At 40.7% G+C, this 23430-nt stretch overlaps 4 protein-coding genes across 11 annotated transcripts in view; 3 read left to right on the top strand and 1 right to left on the bottom strand.

Annotated features, from left to right (window-relative positions):
- The window catches only part of LZIC (leucine zipper and CTNNBIP1 domain containing), a 34591-nt gene extending 30356 nt beyond the window's left edge, over positions 1-4235 (bottom strand). For all 3 annotated transcript variants that reach the window (XM_080631032.1, XM_080631034.1, XM_080631033.1), the window contains exons 1-5: positions 4165-4235; positions 3278-3421; positions 2177-2312; positions 1012-1110; positions 627-722 (exon numbers count right to left, since the gene is read on the bottom strand). In XM_080631032.1, coding sequence (XP_080487158.1) covers positions 627-722; positions 1012-1110; positions 2177-2312; positions 3278-3378 — 432 coding nt within the window. In that variant the 5' untranslated portion in view covers positions 3379-3421; positions 4165-4235. The remainder of the gene's footprint in view (positions 1-626; positions 723-1011; positions 1111-2176; positions 2313-3277; positions 3422-4164) is intronic.
- Positions 4236-4452: 217 nt separating this feature from the next.
- NMNAT1 (nicotinamide nucleotide adenylyltransferase 1) lies at positions 4453-10337 on the top strand. Its single transcript, XM_080631216.1, has 5 exons — positions 4453-4529; positions 7163-7337; positions 7731-7914; positions 8572-8717; positions 9132-10337. Exons 2-5 carry the CDS (start codon positions 7220-7222, stop codon positions 9530-9532), a joined length of 849 nt encoding a protein of 282 aa, XP_080487342.1. The 5' UTR covers positions 4453-4529; positions 7163-7219; the 3' UTR covers positions 9533-10337.
- Positions 10338-14486: 4149 nt separating this feature from the next.
- RBP7 (retinol binding protein 7) lies at positions 14487-16796 on the top strand (the record flags this gene model as incomplete). The annotated part of the gene is made up of 4 exons (XM_080631186.1): positions 14487-14583; positions 15878-16056; positions 16325-16426; positions 16746-16796. Exons 1-4 carry the CDS (start codon positions 14511-14513, stop codon positions 16794-16796), a joined length of 405 nt encoding a protein of 134 aa, XP_080487312.1. The 5' UTR covers positions 14487-14510.
- A 2975-nt stretch (positions 16797-19771) lies between these two features.
- Positions 19772-23430, top strand: part of UBE4B (ubiquitination factor E4B) — a 39278-nt gene continuing 35619 nt past the window's right edge. For all 6 annotated transcript variants that reach the window (XM_080631068.1, XM_080631066.1, XM_080631064.1 and 3 more), the window contains exon 1: positions 19772-20071. In XM_080631068.1, coding sequence (XP_080487194.1) covers positions 20048-20071 — 24 coding nt within the window. In that variant the 5' untranslated portion in view covers positions 19772-20047. The remainder of the gene's footprint in view (positions 20072-23430) is intronic.

Genomic DNA, 23430 nt, shown 5'->3' with positions numbered 1-23430 from the left:
ACTTGATCATTTCCACTACACTCCCTCATTTACCTACGAAAGTTTTAAGTACAGACATATACAGCAACCTGTTTTCTTCACATACCAGCCACAAAAACGAGTGACAACAACTCTTCCTCCCTCTAGTGGTAACAATCAGGAATTGTTCTGCCACCGAGGTACTCATTGCGGAAGCATCAGTTCCTCTCTTGCCTCTCCAATTTATTCACCTTACACCAAGAGGTAGGTAAAATCATCAACACAAAATTAAGCTCAATATATGTCAGAAGTCTCATATAGTTCCTGCTAGCTGGATAGGTGGCAGTTAGTCAGTAAAAGACTTGTTTTGTCTTTTATGAATACCATCAACTTGTACCAGCTTCCATGTGATTCACTCGTATGACCCACCAAAGAAAGCACTTTTAAGTACAAGCAGCCTTATATAAATGTACAATACTCTGTGGTACCTGTTCAGCAGCGAGTTTCAGAAAGCCTAGCATTAAAATGGAAGATTCATATACCACAGAAACTGCCTTTTATCATTTGCTCATGAACAGAAGTCATGATTTCTTATTTTAATGATTTCAAATTCCTCTTCAACATATCTATAGATATCTCTATTCACCTAACTCATACCACAAGCTTACCTTCTCACCAAGCTTTCTGAGAGCAGTCAGGATTTCCACTTTCTGCTGCGTGTATAGGTCTCGTCCCAACTTTCCAACCATTAAGTCCCGGTCCATCTGTATACCAGGGCGAGGAAATAAGTCAAATTACATGAGCATCCCCTAGTTTCACTCAAGGCAACAGCATGAGAAATACACCAGCCTGTAAGATCATCAGTAAGCACGGTACCCACTCTGTTATCCCTGTTACTTCAATGAATATTTTAAACTGAATACATTCTGAAAGAGAACTTCTCTTCTGATGCTGTGACCAAGTTTTCTAACACACTTGGTGCTCTCCATGCAATCAGTATATATTTAAATCAGTTAGTCTAGCTCAAAGAAACAGTAAAACAGAAACATTCACCTCTGCCAACCTTGTCCTCAATTGCCTTGGTTGTTTCTTTGCAAACATCCTAATTACTTCTGGAGTTTTAAATGCCTGGCTGATGGCTGCTTGTATTGCCTGCAAGGGAAAGAGCAAGACTGATCAGTACTAATAACAGTCACAAGCTACAGTTGCATGATGATGGCAGGAAAGCATCATTAGTATCCTCTGCAACATTCGACACAGAGAGCTTTTCCTTTTCATAATCATGGAAGTGAGATGAAAAATAAATATATGACCTTTATGCAGGGCTTGAAAAATGCACTAATTAGTGCAACTATACCGAGAAAGAGCTGTGAAACTTTTCATTACAGACCAGGTTCTAATTTCTAATAATTTCAAACATCTTCCTGATATTAGCACATCACAAGAGGATGTGCTATGCTATCTTTAGCCGTTTTAATGCTCACACTGATGATTACAGCTCTTCTAAGGGTAAGCAGAACGTAAATGATGAGGCAAATCTCCTACTGTGACTCAAAATCCTCTACAGAGTACCAAAACTATTATGACTGAATCTCACTACAGTTATGTTTGGACAAATCATGATCTCTCTGGAAACAAAACCCTAAAACACAGGGCTCAGAAGGAACAAATAGTGCTCTAATTAAATATTCCAAAGGAGGGAAAATAGATCAGAAGTTTGGAAATTGACATAAAGAAGATCTATTCACTGAAAAAAAATAAAGTCACAGTCACTCCTACAGCCTTTACATTTGGACTCGTACAGATCTGAAATATAAATCAGCAGTAAAAGCACAGGTAATGCTGTCCCTATGCTTTCTAACAAACAGACATGAACTTTGTTTCTCATGAGGTAACTTGTGCTGGGTTGTCTCTCACACCTTTAATATTAATTTGTACTATTTTATGTTATTTTCTAATATTAAGGGTTGGATATAACTAGTCCCTGCAATTTCCCACAGTTTTTTCTATAGTGTTACGGTTATAATTCAACATTTTTTTCCTTTTAAAATGAAGAGACCTTTCAAAGTTTTAATATGCATGCATATATTAGATAATAAAAACATCAGATACCCAGATCTAGTTGTCACAGTTGCCCCTCTAGCAATTATAATGAACCACTTGTATCTATGTTGTGTTTCACTGAGTCCAGGCAGAAGATGGAAGACATCATCCTTACCAGTTGCATCCCACTGAGCTCATCCACCAAAGTCATATCTCCAGACATAATCTTCTTCAGGGAGTCATTGATCTCACTCAGCTGTTCCAGAGTTTCTTTTTTGGTCTCTTCATACTCATCTGCATCCAGCTCCTCCCTGAAGAGGATCCAACACGACACGTTTATTCATAGGGTTAAACCCGAGACGTAACATGGAGAAAAGGACATCAGGGAATACCATGAAGCTTGCTTCCTCAGACAGCAATGAAAACATTCACATAACTTCAGATTGTTCTGCTCCAGTTCTCTTAGGTATTATTTAGCTAATGCATATGTAGTTTTCTTGGCTGTCCACCACCTCCCAGCCACCCATGCACGTGTATTGTTTGCATGAAGTCACTTCTATGAAGAAGACCATGACAGCTACAAGATGCTCAACACTTGGTGCAGTATTTAAAGGGGTATTTTGGATCTCAACAAAAATACACAGTGAGACTGTCTTGCTCAAAGCTATGGTGAATACATCTCCTCACCCCAAGCCCTCACCCCACCCCAAGTTATTCAGGAATAACTGATCCTTCTGTCTAAACCTCGCCCAAAAGAACGGCACTACCAACCCTTAGCAGTTATAATTATCCTGGAAAAAAACAGGTACCGCTTGGACACAAATCGCATGAAAACGTTAGACCAAAAAACCCACACAAACCCAGATTGAAACATCCGTAATTATAAGACAAAAAAAAAAAAACAACAATAGACACAAGAGCTATTTGCTAACTGCTATTAAAAAAGCCCATATGAAAACTGTGAATTCTGTGAACACCTATTAGAAGTTAAAAAGTCATGCTGAATCTCAATGAAAACAGTAACGAGTATTCCTGCCCACACTTCCCTCAAGAAGATGCTAAACAGAATAATCTTAATAATAAAAAAGGGTCTTTAAACTTATTTTTACTACCCAATATATTTTAAAATGTTTACCTCATTTTAAAAATATAAAGCCACAGCAAAACAGAAAATGAAACAAAAACACACAAGATTTTTTGAAAAGTACCAATTTCTGCTGCCAACCACTTAAAGAGAAATATTAGCACATAAGAGGAAAGAATCCATTTTTCTTACCTACATTCATCCAGATCTTGAAGCTGCTGCATTAACCTATCCAACTGCTCTTCCAAGTTTTGTTTGAGCTTACTCGTCTCTGTTGCTCCTCTTGAAGCCATTTTCTGTTTTCAAGTGAAAATTCCAAGCTGTTACATTACACTCCTAGGAGAAAGAACATTCTATTGTTGTGTACCACTAACTCAAACCTTATTTTGATGGAATGTCTGATCAACACACTTGGGAGATTCCTGCAGTAGAAATACAAGGGTGCGTTAGGCTGGGTCTACAGGACTGTTATCTCAGTAGTAAGAGTCAAAGAACCATAGTGCATAAATCCAAACCTGTTTCAAACCAAGCATCAATTACCGAAATGCAGAAGCCCCACTCTGTGAACAACAGATTTTACTGTTCAGCAGCCCCTTGGGAAACTGTTTAAGAGACAGCAACCCAGATGCAGGTGCCTGAAACGGGCAAACGCCTTTGACTCATACCCTGTCGAAAACTGGAGCGCTCTGGAAAAGATCTATGTTTCTGATCTATGTTTCTCTGGGTATCAAACAGGAGCAGTCCCCACGGGACACCTGTCGTGGTCCTTGGTCCAGCGAATTCTGAGGGTCTGCACCAAGGCCAGCGGCGCCGGTAGCCACACAAGAAAGAGGGGAGCGAACAAAGCTGAGGGAGAAAGACTGAGAAAGAGGAATCTCGGCGCTACCCCAGCCCTGCCCCCCTATCCTCAAGGCCAGGCTCCTGCCCGACTCTTCCTCTTTCGCGCACGGCGGTCGCGGGGACGAGTCCGCGCCGGACTCGCTGCTGCGGGCAGAGCCACACGCCCAGGAAGGAGGCCGCCACCGGCCACCTCGGAGCCACACGACCCCTAACCGCTGCCCGAGCCCCCCGCGCCTCACCTGGGGCAGGCCGCGGCGGGCGGGTCCGACAGCACGGGCGTAACGCAAACCCCGGCGGAGCGGGCCGCGTCTGACAAGCGCCGCTTCCGGAGCGGCAGGGCCAATCGGAGCGCGCCGCCGTCGCACTCGAGCCAATCGGAGCGCGCCGCCACCGCACCTCCCGGTGCGGCCCCTCTGCGCAGAGCTGCCGGCGCGGCCACGGGCGGTAAGCGGGGACAGCGGGGACGGCGGCGGGGTCGGGGCAGTACCGCGTGTAAGCCGCTGGCGGCGCGAAGCTGTGGGGAGGAGGTTACCGAAGCGGACGGAAAGCGGGAGCGGTTGGCATGGAGAGCTTCCAGCAGCAGCCTGCGTACTGCTAAGTCAATGTGCTTAAATTCTACAGCCATATAAGCATGTTTAATAACGATTTACCTCCGAAATATAAAGGAGATTGACCAAAGCATGCTTAGAATTAGCTGCTTATACACAAAAGCCAACAGGCTGGGGTTCTGAACCATCCCCAAACCTACTGCTGGATGGTTTACTTGGATGGTTTTTAGGGCAAATACTTGTCCAACCCAGCTAAGCACCAGCAGGACTGCAAGTGGTACACACTGAACATTCGTTAGATTATGTATAAGCATGATGAGATAGTATATAAGCACATATGTAAAGGAGTATGTCACAGGGCAGCTCATTTTTCCTTCTGAAGAAAGGGAAAATGACCTGGGATGCCCCACATGCATGGAGAATCAGCGAAGACCACTTTCATTTAGTATTTGGCATAAGATAGTGTTAATTTTTTCAAGACTGTTCTCAGCTGTGGCACTAAATGCCTGTACAGATCTCTGTCTGTATAGCAGGAGCTGGACTGCTGGTTTGGATGTTGTAGTCAAACTGTGATAATTAGCTTTGTGTCAGGCAGTGCCAAATTACGCTTAATTCATCAAAACTACTCATGTTACTATACAATAAGAAGAAGCGTAGCTTCAGGCAGTGGCTAGGACTCAGTCACCACTGGAACCTTGTCCTTTTCTCCCAGGGAACATGCAAATTGCATAGCTTTTCCCCAAAAGTTAGAGCTACATGAAGGTTATTCCACTGAAAGCAGATCCCAGCTCTGATGGAGCTGTGTTGGCTATGAGGATGACATAACATCGTGTATGATACTGTGAAACCAGTGCTGAGCAGAGGAGGTCCCTGTGAATAAGGAGACTGAGGCTGTGGGCAAGCTGCTAAATCACATTCTTAACTCCTATGTAGATACGAAGCGCCACAAGGTGAGTTCATGATAATTGCCTGTTTCTGAAGAGGCTGTAGCAGCATCAAAAAGGACACATGGCCACTGCCAGAAAAGGCACTACAGATTTCCAGCTTAAATTTTCTACTCTTTTTGCCCTTACTTTTTTAAGGAAAAAACCAACCTTTTTCAGATTTGCAGCATGAACCACTTTCTTTAGATAGTGGGGCTTTAGACAAAGGCAAGTCTAACTCCTTTCCCTGTCTGTTCCCATAGTAACTCTCTTAGCCTGTGCCCCATGAAGGCTGCACTCCAAGGAATGCCAACACTTCAAATACCAAACTACTCTGCAGCAATAAAGAATATTTCTAAAGTCTGTAAAACTTGAAAGCCCAGAAAAGTACTAACACCTGCAAAACATGAAGCCTTGCAAGACTCTTTTATGCAAGGGCTGTTTGATGTCGGTGCATAGTAGCCGGTACAAGGTTAGCTGTGATGATATCTTACCACTGTGGTGGCTGCGAACATCACTCAGCCTCTTTGTAAAGGAGACAGAATGTGAGGGTGACCTTGTGGGATTTTTCTGGGCTGTGGTGTTGCTGTAGAAACAGCAGCAGACTATTAGTGCTCAACACAGATGTCTCGGACATCTCACAAACAGCCACAGCAGGAGGATGGCCTGTAATCCAGTTTTCATTTGTGCAGGGCCAGGCTAAGGGAAGCTATCTGGACAAGCCAGAATATACTCATGAAAGAACACTCAGAAGCAAAAATCCATGTCATGTGAGGAGAAATGAAAAAGTAGTGGAATTTTCTTATTTTCACCAATTCTTAAGCAGCTTTTTGAAAGCAAAGTTCAAAATTGGATCAGTGCTGTCGTATTTTAAAAAAAGGAAAGAAAAGCTGGTATTTAATTGCAACTTTTACTAAACCTCTTAAAATTCAGTGGTTTTTATCATCTGTTCCACTGGTACACCTACCACTTACTTTCTGGAACACAAAGTAGATCAGATGTTTCCATGTTTAGGCCAGAGCAGTCTCTCCCCACATACCATGAGCATGTAATATCTAAATAAATCCCAAATGAAGACATGCTAAACCTCCTCTCCTCTGGAATTTAATGTAACATAATGTTACATTTACAGATTTTGCTGGAAAGACTCACTGCAGTTTAGAGTAGCAGCACTGGGAACTGTCACAGGTTGTTCTTCCCCCTCCTCTTCCCTCTAAGCACTAGAAGTAACGAAGTTGATTGGCATTGGCATCTTAAATAACCAGCAAAGTTCTAATCAAGTTTGGCCTGCAATCAGGACAAATTATCTCTACTCATTACGTTTTTGTGTATGAGCTGCTCTTCTTCAGAGCGGGCAGGATGCTGTCCTCTCTTTAGGCAAGCAGCCTGTTTTCAGTCATTTCAGGTTTAAGATATTTCCTTTTGCATATAGGAGGGAATTGCAGCTGCAAGTACGTATGTATTCTTCCTTGCACACTCACTTTCCTCTACATTCTTGATTTCTAAAGCCCCACAGAAGAATTATCCTCCTTTCTGCAACACAGTGCCACTCTTGTCTCAGCTCCTTGCTTTGTACCTCTATCCTGGGATAACCAGAAAGAATTAGAAGCAGTGGTTTTAATCTTGGAAATTGGATCACACAAACAATCATAGGCCAAATATGGATGGAAGGAAAAGACAGTGTTCAATCTGATCTTGAACTCTTATGCTTATTGGCAGCACAAATAAGTACGAATAACTGTTTTAAATCTCATCTCTTCTTGTAGTGGCTGGAAACTACCACTAGCATTCCCTACTTGACTCTGTAGCTGTGAGAAATAGCTATGGAAGACCCTGAGAAGAAGACTGAAGTAGTACTGCTAGCCTGTGGGTCCTTCAACCCCATTACCAACATGCACCTACGGCTATTTGAGCTGGCTAAAGACTACTTCCATGAAACAGGTAGGATGGTAATTTAGCATTCAGAACAGCTGTAGTAACTATTTTTGGAAACAGTTAGATATTGAAGCTAGTATGTGTGTATGTATCATATAAAATCATGTAGGCCAAATACATGAGAGAACAGCCTTATAGGTCTGTTGCTTATTAATTTAATGAATTTTATAGTTTTTTCTTTATTAAAATATATCTTTATAATATATTTTACTATATATTTAATTGTGCTGCCTTGCACACTGGCAGAAGTGTACTGTACTTTTCCACTGGACTAGCTGTCAGAGCTGGCCCTGGTGTTTTTAAGAGGTTGCAGTGAGTAATAGTTTAAATACAATACAGTGGAAGTAACATCTGCTCAACCACTTTTCATGTTCTAATGTTATGTGTTTTTTTCCACAGGAAAATACAAAGTCATCAAAGGAATAATCTCACCAGTTGGTGATGCGTATAAGAAGAAAGGTCTGATCAGTGCAGATCACCGAGTAGCTATGGCAAAACTAGCTACAAAAAACTCTGATTGGGTGGAAGTTGATGATTGGGAAAGCAGCCAGAGTGAGTGGTTGGAAACACTAAAAGTTTTAAGGTATTCTTCAACCAAACCCTAAAAAGTCTCAAGAACGTATAGAAGGAAAAGCAATGGTGTTAGCTCTGTTAGAATAATAGCAGGCTAAGCCCAAATCATATGAATAGACTCAGGAAATCCAAAAGTACTATTTATATGACCATTGTAAATGAAAGATTGCACCATTAGTCCTAAACATACAGAAAATGAACCTGTCATAGTATTTTAAGATATGTTGTTTCTTCGGCTTAAATCAGTTTTTGTGCTGAAAAGGTATTCACAAGGAAGGAAAAAAGACTAGAATGGGGTAGACACATGCTATGCAAGCTTCCCTCGTTTGATTCTGATTGTGCTCTGCTGCCCATTTCTGTATTTCAGGGCTGGCATGAGAACTGTCTGAAGGAATATCTTTTTTAAGTTTTTTACTCTTTCAGTCACTGAGGTTCTTTTGAAAATGAATTGTTAAAAAAGGAAATAACCAACCTTGTAGTTGTTGCTTTGAAATCTTTCCACTTTGATCATCTTAGGATCCAGTTCTCACAAGTCCCTGTTCCAGTAGGTAGGTTCTTGGATGTGAAAGTTCTGCAGGAGGAAGCAGTGACAGATCATTGAGTAGACCATACTCTTGCCTTTATTTTCCTGCATCTTTAAAATACCTAAAATACATCTGTTTTGCAGGTACCATCAACAAAAGCTTTTATCTCCTGATCCCACAAATAGCCTGCAGAATGCTATACCTGTAACAAAGGCAGGACGGAAGAGGAAGCAAGAACCAAATAGGCATGAGCCCATTAAAAAGAAAAATCAGAGTCCAGATATAAAAAGTTAAGTCTCTTTGGAAATTAAATGCTTAACAATAGTTGCTACTTCAAGGTAGTTGTGCTGATGAGTAGCTTTTTTTAATGCTAGTTCTTGGTTCTGATTTCTCTTTGATCCCACAACATAAACCAGTAGGCTTTGTAAGAAGATAACTTTAACTGTAAAATGTATAGCACTTTTAGAGGCTATTTTCCAGTCCTTTTGGGTGAAGGGACTCCCGTAACTTTTTTTCCCCCAGAAAAATCCTGTATTAAGGCTACTCATTATAAATTATATACTCAGGAGTGTTTTTATTTCATTCCATTCTCTCATATTAACCAAAGGTTAAAGGCAGCGTAGAAATTAAATGTCCCCATCGAGTTAGCTAAAATCTGGTGGCCTAAACAAAGCCCCATTTCTCACTTATTTTTCTCTTTAAGGTGTTCCACAGCTTAAACTGCTTTGTGGAAGTGACATGCTGGAGTCTTTCGGGATCCCAAATCTGTGGAAGTTGGATGACATCACTGAAATTGTAGAAAATCATGGCCTTGTATGCATCAGTAGAGCTGGAAACAATGTTCAGAAGTTCATCTATGAGTCTGATATTTTGTGGAAACATAAGAATAACATTCACCTCGTGGAAGAATGGATCACAAATGACATTTCCTCCACCAAGATAAGGAGAGCTCTGCGGAGGGGCCAGAGCATTCGTTACCTAGTGCCTGATGCAGTTCAAGCATACATAGAAAAGCATAACCTGTATAGTCCAGAGAGTGAGGACAGGAATGCTGGGGTTGTCTTGGCTCCCTTACAGAAGAATGCAAGGGATTCCAAGAACTAACAACTAATAGGCACTATACAACTTTCTGCTGTGAAAAAAAAGCTACAGTTTAGTACAGGAAAGTATGTTATTTAAGGGTTATTTTTTTTGTGTTTTTTTAAAGTAAAGAGCGGGCTAATTCTGTGGCTTTAGTACGCATGTAGTTGCTGTTGAGGTTTGACGCACTCAATAATTGGACCTACGCAACCTTTTTTTAAGTCCAATCAGATTTTCACGTATAATGTATCACAGTGCAGTGAACTAAATACAAGAATTCACACTTCCTTATGAAAATTACAGATTAACAAACAAGCCAAAGGAGAATGTTTTGATTGGTTTGAACTCAGACCACTCTGAGTCTGATTTTTAACAACTTCCACTGTCTTAACAGACAAAGCTGTTTTATTTCAAAATGTACTACTTACTGGTAGGAAATCTGTTTAATTTTTTAAGACATTGCCAACATGTACACCTCAAAGAAACTATTTAGCTGTATGCTGAAGGGAAAAAAGTTACTCCTGGCTGAAGTGGTGCTAGATATACCATGCTTTGAGCTGCCTGCCTTTCAGATACACAGCCTGTTTGTCTCCTGTTGTGCAGTTTGCTCCCAGAAATGCCTTGTGCTTTACTTCATTCATGTTTCAAAAGCTGTACTTTAAGCTCAGCAATGTTCTCATGGAAGGACAGACCTACTTCAGAAATTGGTTTATGGCCATTGATTTAATGGCTAGAAATTAGCAATAGTGTCATTGCACTGATTCTCAGACAGTTCTCCATTTATTTCAAATAATAAATGAGCTTTCACTTTTGAGCCAAATGTATATAGCTAGAATTTCTGTAACTGGAGTTGAAAAGAAACGGTAGGATATTAAGACTGTGAATAAAAGAAATGGTTTTCTTTGCTAGAAATCTGGTTTTGAATCTATCAGTATATTGTTTGTATTATGTGAATATAAACTAGAGAAGTACGGTGAATGTCATGGTCATAGAATTCTACCTCCCTTTATTTGCTGTCATCCCTTTTGTGTTTTGATTATGTGTCTTACAAAATTGTCAAGGTTTCCAAGATGCTCCCTAATGGGTCAACAGCTTTTTCATATGATCTCCACAAGATGACTGTTAGCATTTTTCAGATCACCAAATCCAACAGAATGGGAGATTCTCCGGGCAGGAAACCTAGAACCAGGGACATGTTCTAAGAACATAACTGTGACAACCTGTCATCATCCTCCTCCCCTGGGCAGAGGATCCTCAAAGAACTGAGGGAACAGTCTAGGCATCTCTAGGAGCTTAGTGGGAATGTGGAAGCCAGAAGCAAAACACAGAACATCACAGGCAGTCCTGGGTCCTGTGAGGCTCATAAAACCCAGGAGGGGAGGCAAGACACTATTGGGAAAACCTGTAACCCCTAGTGGAGCTAGCAGTGGGCACGCAGACCTGCAGCCCCACATGAAATTCTGCACAATTACCATACACTAGAACATCTGTGTTCTAGCTCTGGCCTGTAGAGATGGCTGTCTACAGAGAATTAACAGAGAGACTGGTGTAATATCAAGTCCCAACTTAGAAGTGTATCTGTAACTGCACTGTGACAGAAAATACCATCAAGGATTATTTTGTTTTGTTTTCCTTGATGATTCCTGCATCAAATGCACTCAGTCTGCCATTTGTCCCCTAGAGTTGAGGCAAGCTTACACTGTCCTTTGATAATGAGGCTAGGTTTGTTTATCATCAATAGTAATAAAGGTACTGAAAGGTAAATTATGCCCTCTGCAACACCTTAGCAATCAAACTGCCATAACTGGTTGAAGATAACTACATTATTGATGGTGTGTAGAAAAACACGAGATCCACTTTTCTTGCTTGCTTGCTGTCGTTATGACTGACAAGAATAGAGGGCAAGAAAGATTTATTTCCAGCACTCAAGTCAACCAGTGTGCTTCTGAATAACCTTCTGAATAACTTCAGAGCACATCTTTCTAATATGAAAGCATCCTATTGATGTGGTCACTTTTCAGAGTAAAACTGCACTTTAAGTCTAGGTTTATTCTTCTAAATAATGATGTTGTTGTGTGTTGGTGCACTTTGTGTAATTCTAGAGACACTGCAAATATAGTAGGATGTTTTATAAAGCTTAGGTCTTTAAACAATTACATTTCCCTGGGTTTTAACGTAGTTATGTGTGACGGGTCTTTCAATAAAATAAATTGCATGTAATACGCTAATTTTAGTCATGCTGTTATTAACCAAATCTGACATCTGATGACTATGTGATTTTTAAGTAGGTAGAATGGTGTCAGTACAGTTTTGTATATACAAAATAGAACATTGTTCAAAAATTACACCGACTGCTGAATACTGATCTTTCATTTTACTCGTGGGATCCAGAAACCTGCCTGTTAAGCACTAGAAGTAACCTCACACTGTGTTCAGTTATTAAAATCAGCATCACGGTGATCTGGCATATTCGAAAATGTTAGCTATGACTTTAAAGAGTGGACTAGATCTATAAAAGGATCTATATACTTGAAAACATCAAGTTTGTGAATAATCCAGTTCACTGACCTTCCTTATAGAAGAGTTATAATGCAAAATATATTACAAATACTGCAGTAGTATTTATAAATACTTCATCTACTTCTGAAATAAGGGCACAACCTTAATGGAATGTCTTAGATGCTCAGTGCTGCACAGCAATTAAGATGGAAAGAAATACTTTCCACAAAAAGAAAATTGGGGACTTTAATGGAGAAAAAAAAATGAACCATCCTGTGACACAACCAGGGCACATGTCAGTTCTTACAAAACATTCCATAGGCAATTCGATGGCTGAGCCTTGAAATAGTAACCCTGGTAGCCTTTGTAAGTCTTAGTTTGAGATTAAGTACTGATCTACAGAAAGAAGCACCATATCCCAGACAATCTGCATTATTTTAACTTTCAATTAAAATATTACATCCAGGCTTTTACACAGGCCTCATTCAAGGACTGACTTCTCTTTACTTGGAAGAATCATTGCAACAGTGTTTTACTACCATACTACTACTATACATAGCATTTGTAATAACAAATTATGGGTGAAATGTTACTATTTGAGTCCAGGAAAACGGTAATTATCATTTTTCTGTGCTACTCTTAGCTTAGTATAGGATAGAGAACAATGTCCATCTGCAAACAGGAAACAAGTGTTGACGTCCTAATTTCCTACTAGTGTGATCTGTGAGTCATATAGGTCAAACTGTCAGCTCCAAAAATGTAGCTAAAGTTCAGGGAAATATAATTTTCTCTGCAAAATGTTATCTTTTTATTCAGCCTAACATGAATCAGTAAACAGATAAATGTAGTAGCTATAGGTGAGTTTCTTCATTCAAGATTCAGAATAGCAAATTCCCTTTTACTATGGTAGCAATACAGTTACGATTTCCCTTGCCCATCAATTTTGGGGTTTTATTTTAATGTAGCCTTCATTGTGGTGTTCATTGTTGTTCCATGTGACCACTTAAAACACAGGATTAAGCTAATGCTCAAAGCATACGTGTGACTTTAGGAATTATTCTTTTCCCCATCTTACTGATGACAAAACTGAGCTATGAAGTCATCTACCTGTCCTGTACTTGGCAAGCCTGGAGTGCCTAGTTGTTCAGCATTATGAAATTTATATCTCTCACTTGGTAGGTTGTAACAACAAGGCATACAGCTTGCAAAATAACTACAGATTATTTGCAGGAGGAACTGCAAGAGATTGGAAAATTATGTATCTTCTTAAGAAAAAAATCTCCCCTCCAAATTTCTTATATATCCTTTCTACTTGAAGTCAAGCATTCTTTATTCACTTTTCCAAACACTTTGCTGGGTCATCACTTAGGAGATTTCTTTCACTTCTTTGCTGAAGATAGAAGTCCAACAATAAAGCTTACCTGCTGCATCCTATGCTCTACTCCCTGTACGTGATATAGGATCTAATAATGCACCAGTGGGAATAACTTCTGTATCATCTTTCTTTTACTGTGTGTTTCAAGAATAAAAAGCAAAGGGGGGAGATACATCTTTGATATACACGAGAGTAACTTTTGAATTTGCTATTGTTATTGGTTATTTTTAGGAGTAGAAAGTGGATTGCATGAACAGGTATTTGTCCTCTTTCCCATCTAGGAAAACATAAATACAAAGCTGCAGAACTGGGAACAGAGCTCAGGCCTCTGGATCTGCTGTCTCATGCTTAACTGTTACACAAACTTTCTGCCCGGTAAGGCATCTGAGAAAATAAAGAATTTTTAATGTATACATTCAACTAGGATATAACTAATAGCATTAAAGAAATCAGAACACAAATAGGTAAACTGTGGCATAGCAAAGCGGTGTTGACAGTCACATCAGAGAATAACATACACAAACAGGATTTATCTGTCACTTTTCTTTTATAACCACTAAACAGTGATGCTGCCTACTATTGATTCCAGACATAAACTAACAAGATAAAATGCTTGTCTCCATTACTGTGTCAGAGGTACTGCTTTAAAATTTGCTGATACAATACTACCCACAGCTTAACAGTCAATCCCCGTCTGTTCAAACACAAAATAACAGCATGTATTCATGTAGATCACCTTTTCAACATGTATGTATATTTCAGATCATAAACATACATGTAGGGACTTTTAGTAATGACAAAATCTGTCCATGATTCCCTTTACAGTATACAAGAGGGACTAGTCCCTCAAACCCGTTCTTGGTTTGCACTGCAACTCTTGGGCTCTTAACATTTGCTCCACAGAAGGATTTCAGTAACTGTGAACTTTTCCCTCCAATGCAGCTACAGCTGATGTACAAACACCCTCTTGCCTATTGGCTCAGCAAAAGACCCTTCCCCTCCATCAGTAAGGCTCCAGGATGTAATCCCACCCACAGTGTTCCTTATATAAGGCCTGCTTGGAAAACTGTTTCTTCATTTTTGATTTTTGGCCAGAGGTTGACTGCATCTTCCTTCCACACTCTGGCAATGCCTGTGGATTTCAGTGGGACCTGGAACCTTGTCAGCAATGACAACTTTGAAGGTTATATGGTGGCCTTAGGTAGGTGCAAATACCTGGTTCTATCCTTCCTGTAAGGGTCCTCTTGAATTTTAGTAGTCTGAGTTCTTCTAAAACCTAGATATTGCTGAAGCCTTTTTCTCTGATAACCAATGGAAGGAACATAATATGGAATGATAAAGAGACAGCATTAACTATATTTTATAAGCTGTCACCCAAGCGTCAGGAATTTCTTAGCCTAATACTTGTTAAAAGTAGAATATTTTTATAGGTTTCAGAGACAGAAGAGCTTGCCCTATCCACTCATCTTCTCTTGCCTTGCAGCACAAACTTACAGAAGCTATGTCTAGGGTTAATTAAATGTTAAGTAACAAAAGAAAGTTCTTGGGTATTTGCCACTTCGAGGCAGTTGTTTAGTTTAATGTCATTTACCTTTAAACATCTTACAAAATCCTTCTCTCATCACTGTGACTTGTTGACGAGCCTCCCTAACTGTCCCTTTTCTGGAGTGCTTGAAGCTAACCTCTTAGCTTGCTCAGATCTCTTACAGAGAGAGAGATTAACAGTGCTTTAACAGGGAACTAAAGTTGTTGGTACTTTATTAACTTTCTTGTACAGAGCTTATTACAGACTGTGACAGCAAGGAACCTTGAGTGCTGCCTTCCCTTTTCCCTGCCTCTCCCACCCCTTTCTGCCTTTTTGACTTGTGTAAAAAAGTTTTAAACTCAGTATTATCAAGGACATCAGGGCCATTACAGATAACCAGGACACCTTTTGGCAAGTGTGATGCTTTCTAGTTGCACTTAAAAAGTGTTAGTGGAAAGTAGCATGTTCTGAAAACAAGCCTGAGTAATTAATTTTAGGACTGTCCTTCATTTTACCCTATTTAAGGTACAGCGTGAGAAGATTTCTTCTTAATTTACTTAATGCCTTTCCTCTGTCAAAGAATGGGAATAGGAATTAACTACTCCCTTAATCTAAGCAGTTGGTAAGCATGAGACAAAGCTCAGGGTGGCTGTGTGGGAAACTAACTCCCCCCAACTCCTAAAAGGACTCTTCAGATTTGAAGTCTTAGAAATCTTGAATAGGAATTATGCAACAACTGAGTAAACTGGTTTCCAAAGAGGAAAACATACACGAACATGACTCGAACTCTGTTAACGTGCAGCTTTAAACAAAAAAAACCCCAAACAACAACAACCAAACCACAAAACCGTGCATAGCAGTAAGGTAAAACTATCTAAAAAATCCTTCTAGTAGTCATAAAGCCATTTTGACTGGCTGTCAGAATGGCTGTTGATAAATACAGCTCTGACCTTTTTGCCTCCTGCCCAAGGTATCGACTTTGCAACACGCAAGATAGCAAAAATGCTGAAGCCTCAGAAAGTTATCAAACAAGAGGGTGATTCATTTTATATCCATACCACTAGCACATTCAGAGATTATGTGCTTCAGTTCAAAGTCGGAGAAGAGTTTGAAGAAGATAATAAAGGCTTGGATAACAGAAAATGCAAGGTAAGACTGAATATATAAAATCAAGAGACCATGACAAAATTAAGATGCCATGATCAATCCAGCTATTTGAGCTGAAATTGTTTCAAGAATACTATTTGTAATGCAGTGCAGAGGTGGAAACCCCAGTTACAGGCACAGAGTTTCACTTTCCATCAGGAGTCATACTTATGTCTCATTTTATCCAGGAAAACAAGGACATTGTCTGTGAGTATATTGCAGAAGTGAGACAAAGTAATGCAGAAACACTTCTTTGTTTCCTCTTCCACAGACCCTAGTTACCTGGGAAAATGACAAACTTGTCTGTGTCCAGACTGGTGAGAAGAAGAATAGGGGCTGGACTCACTGGCTTGAAGGAGATGACCTCCACCTGGTATTTACTTCAGATTTCTACAGATTCTGTCTCTATATGACAAAAATAAGATCTATAATGTGGCAGGCTGTGCGCAAGTCTACTTCTAACTCTGTAGTATTTGTAATGGATGGTACACAGAAAGCACATGCTGCTTTGATTTTAGTTTAGGTGGAACAACCTCATTGTTTCAGTGTAACGTGAATTCAGAATGTTAATCGTAACTTATTAGCATGGCAACAGAGTGGTGGTCAGTAGTCATGGCAAAGGTTTTATATTCACTTTTAGAATCAGTTCCTTTGATTACTATGTACATCTATAATTTGGGTTTTGTTTCTAGGAGCTTCGTTGTGAGAATCAAGTATGTAAACAGATCTTCAAGAGAGCTTGAACATGTATACTTGTTCCTATGTGGAGAGACAGCTATGTACAGGAGATTGCAGCCTTGTGTCCAGCAGTGGTTTTATGGAGAACTGATTCTTTGTGCCTATTAAATAAATGTTGTGATGTCTCTGGCTCAGGAAGTAAGTCTGCTGTTGCCAGTGTCTGATTTTTGCTAATAAATGTCTAAAACCAAACCAGTCTTCAGTACCTGACTTCTGAACATGTTTTTTGGGGAAAAACCAAAACCAATCCAAAACATAAGTGATATGGCTTGGGTCTCTAGTTAACTCAAAGTGTGAATCAAAACAAGAAAACCTGTCTATTCTAAAGGTGTGTGCCAATATCAAACAAAACAGAGGTGGAATGGTGGTAAAGAAGTGAAGATAACAAAGACAGCAGAAAAACAATATAGATTTATTATTCAAAATGTTTATCTTCAAGGTTCATAGTAGTTAACTCCACTTGTCTCTTAAATGTGTAATGTAAGGTCCTGTATTGTTCTCTAGCTGCTTTGTTCTCAAAAATAATTAAGTTCAGCTTACCAGAGGAAACCAGCCTGTGATGAAATCTCAGAACAATGAAGACAGGTCTGAGTAATCCACGTGAATTCCAGCCTGCAAAATAATTGAACTCTATAAGCACATACATGGCGTGAAAACAATGCTGCTTTAGTTAGGATTTATCCGCATACATCTGTTCAATTAGGTTAAATGGTTTTCTTTTTGACCTTGTGTACTGCTGCATAGAGAAGTAGGCTTTCTTCTGCCTCATGTAAACACATGTAAGTGGTCAGATCAACGTGGTAGTTACATGTGAAATGAGTTGCTGCATATTGTTGCTAACACTAACACTGCAGGGATTTTATCACTAATTGGAAGAAGAGAGTTTGATTAAATCTGGCTTAATCACTTTCTATTAAAAAAAACCTCTGAAGTAATCCCTCACACTTAAAAATATAAGTAGTACCACCTTTCTGGTAATTCTTGTCAGTTCTGAATTCTTAAAGCTACCACCAGAGGCAGATGATGAAGCATGGAGACCTTTTGGTTAGTCTGAACCCCCCCATATGATTACTAGAGCTCTATAAAAATTTAATGTAGCTTCCAAAACACGAAGAAAAGAACTAGCACTATTTATACAGTTAGGGAAATTTGGGGCACCAGCCATAAAATGCCTAGTGTTTATTCTATAGATCCTAACAGTGTTTTCCTTCGGAAACCGAGTAGTTTTCATTTATTTGAAAATGCAATTACTGTTCCCATGTTATTCTGACATAAATAACGAATTCATGCAGCAGACCTACTGTGTCACACCATCAGCGATACACAGCACCAGTAACACACACTCGGCTACCCCACTAGATGGCACCTCTGGAACGTATCGAGTCCTCATTTAAATTGTACAGGTTCCTAACAGCAGTATTTTAAGCGTTAAATACTGCAGATCCCCTCAAACCCCACAGCTTTTAAGACACGCATGAAAAGCAATACAGAAAGGCAACGATTACCTTAGGAACTCTATTAGTACAAGGAAAGACTCCAAGTAAACAGCAGAAAAATGCAACCTTAGAAACCTGTGTGACTGGAAGTGCAATAATTCATTAGTAAGGCTGCTATTAGGAACTCTTTACTGATAGAAATACAGAAAAGTTATTATTAGCAGAGATATTACTTTCCTTCCTGCTTTAAACTGCTGATTTGAAAGCAGGCAATGCTACGCACAGCTTGCTTGAGGATGTTGTGGGGATCTTGAGGATGAGAGAAGGTCCTGCAGTGACAAAACTGCTTATCCTAATTTCATTTCTATGCAAACGAATTCCCATGTGTTCACAAAATACAAATTAAACATGTTGAAATGCCAGGTGAAACAAGTAAGGGAGCAATCACATGCTCTGGACATGAGGGGAAAGAAAAGACATTAAGTTAACTTTTACCATTTCAGCTATAGAACTGAAGGACAAGAATAAACCTTCCCAGAGGAACACTTGAAGGGCTCTACTCAAAGATGTTTCATTCCCAATTACCTTACAATACTGCCTTGATGGTGAAACTTTCCCATCAACCAACCTCTGAGGTTTTTCAGTGCCACTGCTGACCATGGGTATTATGATGATTTTAAGGTATGCCAGCTGCGTGTGAAAGTACTTTATAGAGGTGAACAGAAACGTTGTCTTCTGGATTCTACAATCAAAATAGATAATGGAAAACCAAAAGAACAATCTACATGCATTATAATGGATCAGACAAGCAGAGTTGGAAACGAGCATCCAATTAAAACCAACACAGATCCCATTTTGTTCTCTAGAGCAGTTTCATTTCAAAGGAGAGAGAAAAAGAGAAGGAAAAATTAATATATTTCACAAAAATATAACTCTCTGGTATAATGAAAGAATTAGGCACAGAAAAGCTTGTGTTTTTACAGAAGAAAAGAAAAAAATACCTCAGGTTCAGACTACACTGAGAAAAGGCTGAGGCCCACTGGAAGCTGAGTGCCTTCGCTAGCATGTTACGCAGGTTGCAGTAATTAGACAGAGAGCCTGTGTTATCTCAATCACTCGTCACCCAGGAGTGCTCTAACACCTTAAGGGAGCGGAGAACGTACAGACCCGTCAAGCCCGGACGAGCTCAGCACACAAACACCGCTTAAGCTCCCGCCTTCTTCCCGCCCTTTTTCCCCCCTCAGCTCCACCTCCCCTCAGCACCGCCCTCGCGCCCGTTGCCATGGCGCGATCGGGCCACGCCCCCTCCGGCACCGCCACGACCGAGCCGCTGACGCCCCGCCCCTCTCTCCCTCCCGCGCGCCGCCTCCCCGCTCTGCCATTGGCCGGCGCCTAGCGCGGGGATCCGGCATGCCTGGCTCCCTCCGCGGCGCCGCGCAGTCTCACGTGATCCCGCCCCAAGATGGCCGTCGCTGCCCTCTTGTTTTGATGAATAATCCCCGCGCGGGGCAGGGGCCGCGGTGCGGGCGGGGGCCGAGGCCGGGTGGCGCGGACTGGCGGGGGCAGCGGGGCAGCGCCTCCCCTGAGGCCGCGGCGGCAGCAGCCGAGGCGCGGGCGGCAGGCAGGGAGCGGGCCGGGGGCGGCGGTGGGGCCGCGGCCGGCTGCCGGTGGGCGAGGCGCGGCGCGGCCCGGCCGCCCCGGAGATGCCCTTGTGAGGCTCCCCGGGGGTGCAGAGGCGACAAGAGAGCGCTTCCTCGGAGCTGCCCCGTGGCGGGGCAGAGGATAGCGCCCTCCCTCCGTTCACCATTAAGAGGAAGGCGATGGAGGAGCTGAGTGCGGATGAGGTGAGTCTGAGGGGCCCGGGGCCGCGGGGGGCGGCCGGGCCCTGCGGGTGAGGACGGTGGGTTGTTCCTGGGTCCTTTTCCTGGCCCCAAGGTGAAGCCTGTGTGAGGGAAGGAGTGTTACTGAGGTGTTTGCCGTCGCCCGCTGTCTGTGCTCGGTGTTTCTCTTGTCCATCCTTTCTCTGCTGTCCCTGACCTGCCACCCCCGGCTGATCGATGGGGTTGAATTGCTTCTCCCCTTGTTAATTGTTCCCTTCGTCCATCTGCTATACCTAGTCTTTGTCTGGAGGATGTCTTCTTCCTGTGGCCAACACTCAGCGTTTTATGTTTTCTTTGTGTGTGACTTTAAAAAACCCTGCTTTTAACACAGTGAATAACTTAAAATTTTGCTTCCTTGGAGTCTGTGCTGAGAAACAAGTGGATGTGTGTGTGGTCTTATATTTAATGTAATATCTTCTTGAAGCTGTTGTTTGAGACGAGCTTGCCAGTTTTCTGATGCTTCTTTTGGTTCTATGTGTTCTATTGTAATTGGCAAGGAATTCTGACATGGAATAATGTGAACTGTTCCTTGTTTCTTCTTTTCCAAGGGTGGTGTTTTCCTTTTTAAATATAGATTAAGGTCTTATGTTTTGCTCATGTATTGGAGGACTCTCAAATGAATTCTCTTATGGTACTGATAAGGATATGGGGAGTTTCCTACTCTCCCAATGTAATGCCCAAATCATGTACAATTTGACAGCTTATATCTTTAAAGTCATATTTTCATGTCAAAGTGTATTGCATACATATAAGATGTATTATATTGGACCAGCTGCAACATATGCTCATTGTTCTTACACTCCATGAGGATCAAAAGATCTGATTTTTGTCCTATACTGTATCGTATGGTGGGATTACAGGGCAAGGTTGCAGCTATTGTCACTCGGATTTGTATTCTTAAAAGTTAAGATGTTTTTGATTACATTGGGTATGACAATTTAGCAATGCTAATACATTGCAGCAGAAATCAGGAAGAAATACTCCAGGTTGGAGAGAGCTTTGGGTGCCATGGTTTAGTGTGAGGTGTCCCTGCCCATGGCAGGGGGGTTGGAACTGGATGATCTTAAGGTCCTTTCCAACCCTAACTATTCTATGATTCTATGTTATTTAGTTGATGAAGGTGCTCATGCTCCGTGGAAGCATTCAGGAGTATAATTCCCATTGAGGAGAGTGGAATAGGACGCTGCTGTTGAAACTCCTCCTGTGAAAAGGGATCTCTAATTTTATAGGTGTATTTCATGAGCACCTGTTTACATGCAGTTTACATGCAGTTCTGGTTGTTAACCTGCATCTGATTGTGAGGTGTTTTATGATTAATTTCAGAATCATTTAACCTATGTAAGCCTGGTTGTGTCACTGCTTCAGTGAATTACTGACATCATCCAAAACACTGCATCATGGATCTGAGGCTGCAGAAAATGTGTTCCCCAGTAGGGACCTCATCTACCTTTACTGGCAAAAGATCCTAAGGTCCTTTCCAACACTAACCATTCTGTGATTGTATGACTCAAGTTCTTCCTGGTGCAGTTCAACTAGGACCAAAGCTGACCAAGTCTTTTAAGTGATTGCTAGAGACAAACTTCATCTTGCATCATTTTAATAGAGTCATACTGTCACCTTTTATTGTTAATGGACCCATCACTGAAAAGTCAGAGCCAAATCTGTTTTAATATTCCTCCACATCTCCACTTTACTGTTACTTGGTACAGTGGGTGCTGCATCAGAGCTGGACTCTATGGAAAAACAGTATGTGACTTCTACTCAATTTAAACTGCCTGTCTCACAGTAGCTAAAGGTGAAAAATCACTCATATTGAAAACAATGACAAGCCTCTTTTAGTTTTTATTATCTTCTTATATGCAGTATAATTAAGTATAACATTAACAGATGTAACTTAAAAAGAAGAGAGATGTACAATCGATAATGGCTTTGGGATTATGGGTTGTATTTTAGCTTCAAAAAGATATTTTCTACTGCTATCAATGGTGTCTTTCACTGAAATTTTCACAGTATTTACTGTGTTAAAGCACTAGAAGGTGCCATTCATTACAGAGCACACTGAAATCCTTAGGAGGGGAGAAAAGAAAATTCCTTTTTAGTGTCTGAATTTGAGTACAAGTGATAGCTCAAGAGGAGAGTAGGGACTGCATAGAAAAAGGCAGAATGAAGCCAAATGTGGTATAAAGTTCAAAAGAATGAGGTGAATTTAGGATCTTCTAACACTTACATGATTTTTTAGTAGTGTTTCTGAGTATTGGTGACTAGTGTCACCAGAACATGAAGCATTTCTTAAACCAACTTAACATGCTTTGATGAATACAAGAAGAATAAAGCTATCCATTCACATTACCCTTTATTGTATAGATTTGGAACTCTTCAATGATTATGGTCAGATAAAAAGTGTCCTTAGTTTCACTAAACAGTTCCCAGCAAAGCAGATGAGAGCGCATGAGCCTGAGGGACCAGTCTTCCTGGTGGCACCTTTATTGGTCTCATGCAGAATTAAGTTATCATTTAACTGTCTTTAACAGGGTGTTGTGTGTACATTGCTTGTTGTAGTGTGTCCACTAACAGCTTTGAAGAAGTCCAGGAAGATCAAAAATGTTTATCTGAAAACTACTATGCACAGACATAGGCCAGATGTGTCCAGCAATAACTGTACTAATCAAAACCTCTTCCATTCAACCAATTAAGAGTTTTTTTAATGAACCTTTTAAACTGTATATTATGGAGTTGTGCTGCAGAGGGAAGATGGGCATTGTCTGTTCTGTAGGCTATGTAATAATTAGTAGCAAATCACTTGTTGCTGTTGGGTAATAAACAATACATAAAAGCTTTGTCATGTCACCATTGCAGGTACTTATTGCTGAAATCAGGGGTTAGGTATTATTGAGGTATCCTAAACTTTCCTAAGAAAATATTTAAAAACCCCCAGTTATGTGTTTCTTCATGGTCATTTGGAGAGTCAGTCTGAAATGAGAACAGGTTGCTTTGAACTCCCACAGTTCCAACCCACATTATTTGCGTTATGTTTGGGGCCTTGTTTGTGCCTAGTATTGTGCAAACAAGCTACATGGTCCGAGTCCCCTTTCAGTGCTGTTTAAATCTTAAGGCACAAGGAAGTTACCTGGATAGAATGTGTGCACCAGTTTTATACTGTATTCCCAAACTTTTCTTTCAGCTCGCACCTTTGTCTTTCGAGCATAATATCTTTGTTTCTCCCCTTTTTCCTTCTCTTACTTAGAACTTTCTAATCTTGAGATCAAATTCCAGATTTCTATGATAAATTTATGTAAACCTAGAAGAATATGATACCTCAGGGC

The sequence above is a fragment of the Psittacula echo genome (genome assembly GCF_963264785.1).
Source record: "Psittacula echo genome assembly, chromosome: 17".
Classification (NCBI taxonomy): Eukaryota; Metazoa; Chordata; class Aves; order Psittaciformes; family Psittacidae; genus Psittacula; species Psittacula echo.
This window is presented reverse-complemented; position numbering and strand designations above follow the sequence as displayed.

Bases quoted from the DNA above. Each gene is read 5' to 3' on its own strand.
- NMNAT1 (XM_080631216.1), top strand. From the start codon at position 7,220: ATGGAAGACCCTGAGAAGAAGACTGAAGTAGTACTGCTAGCCTGTGGG. The intron at 7,915-8,571 runs GTATTCTTCAAC...TCTGTTTTGCAG, and splicing joins GAAACACTAAAAGTTTTAAG to GTACCATCAACAAAAGCTTT. The intron at 8,718-9,131 runs GTTAAGTCTCTT...TTTCTCTTTAAG, and splicing joins TCAGAGTCCAGATATAAAAA to GTGTTCCACAGCTTAAACTG.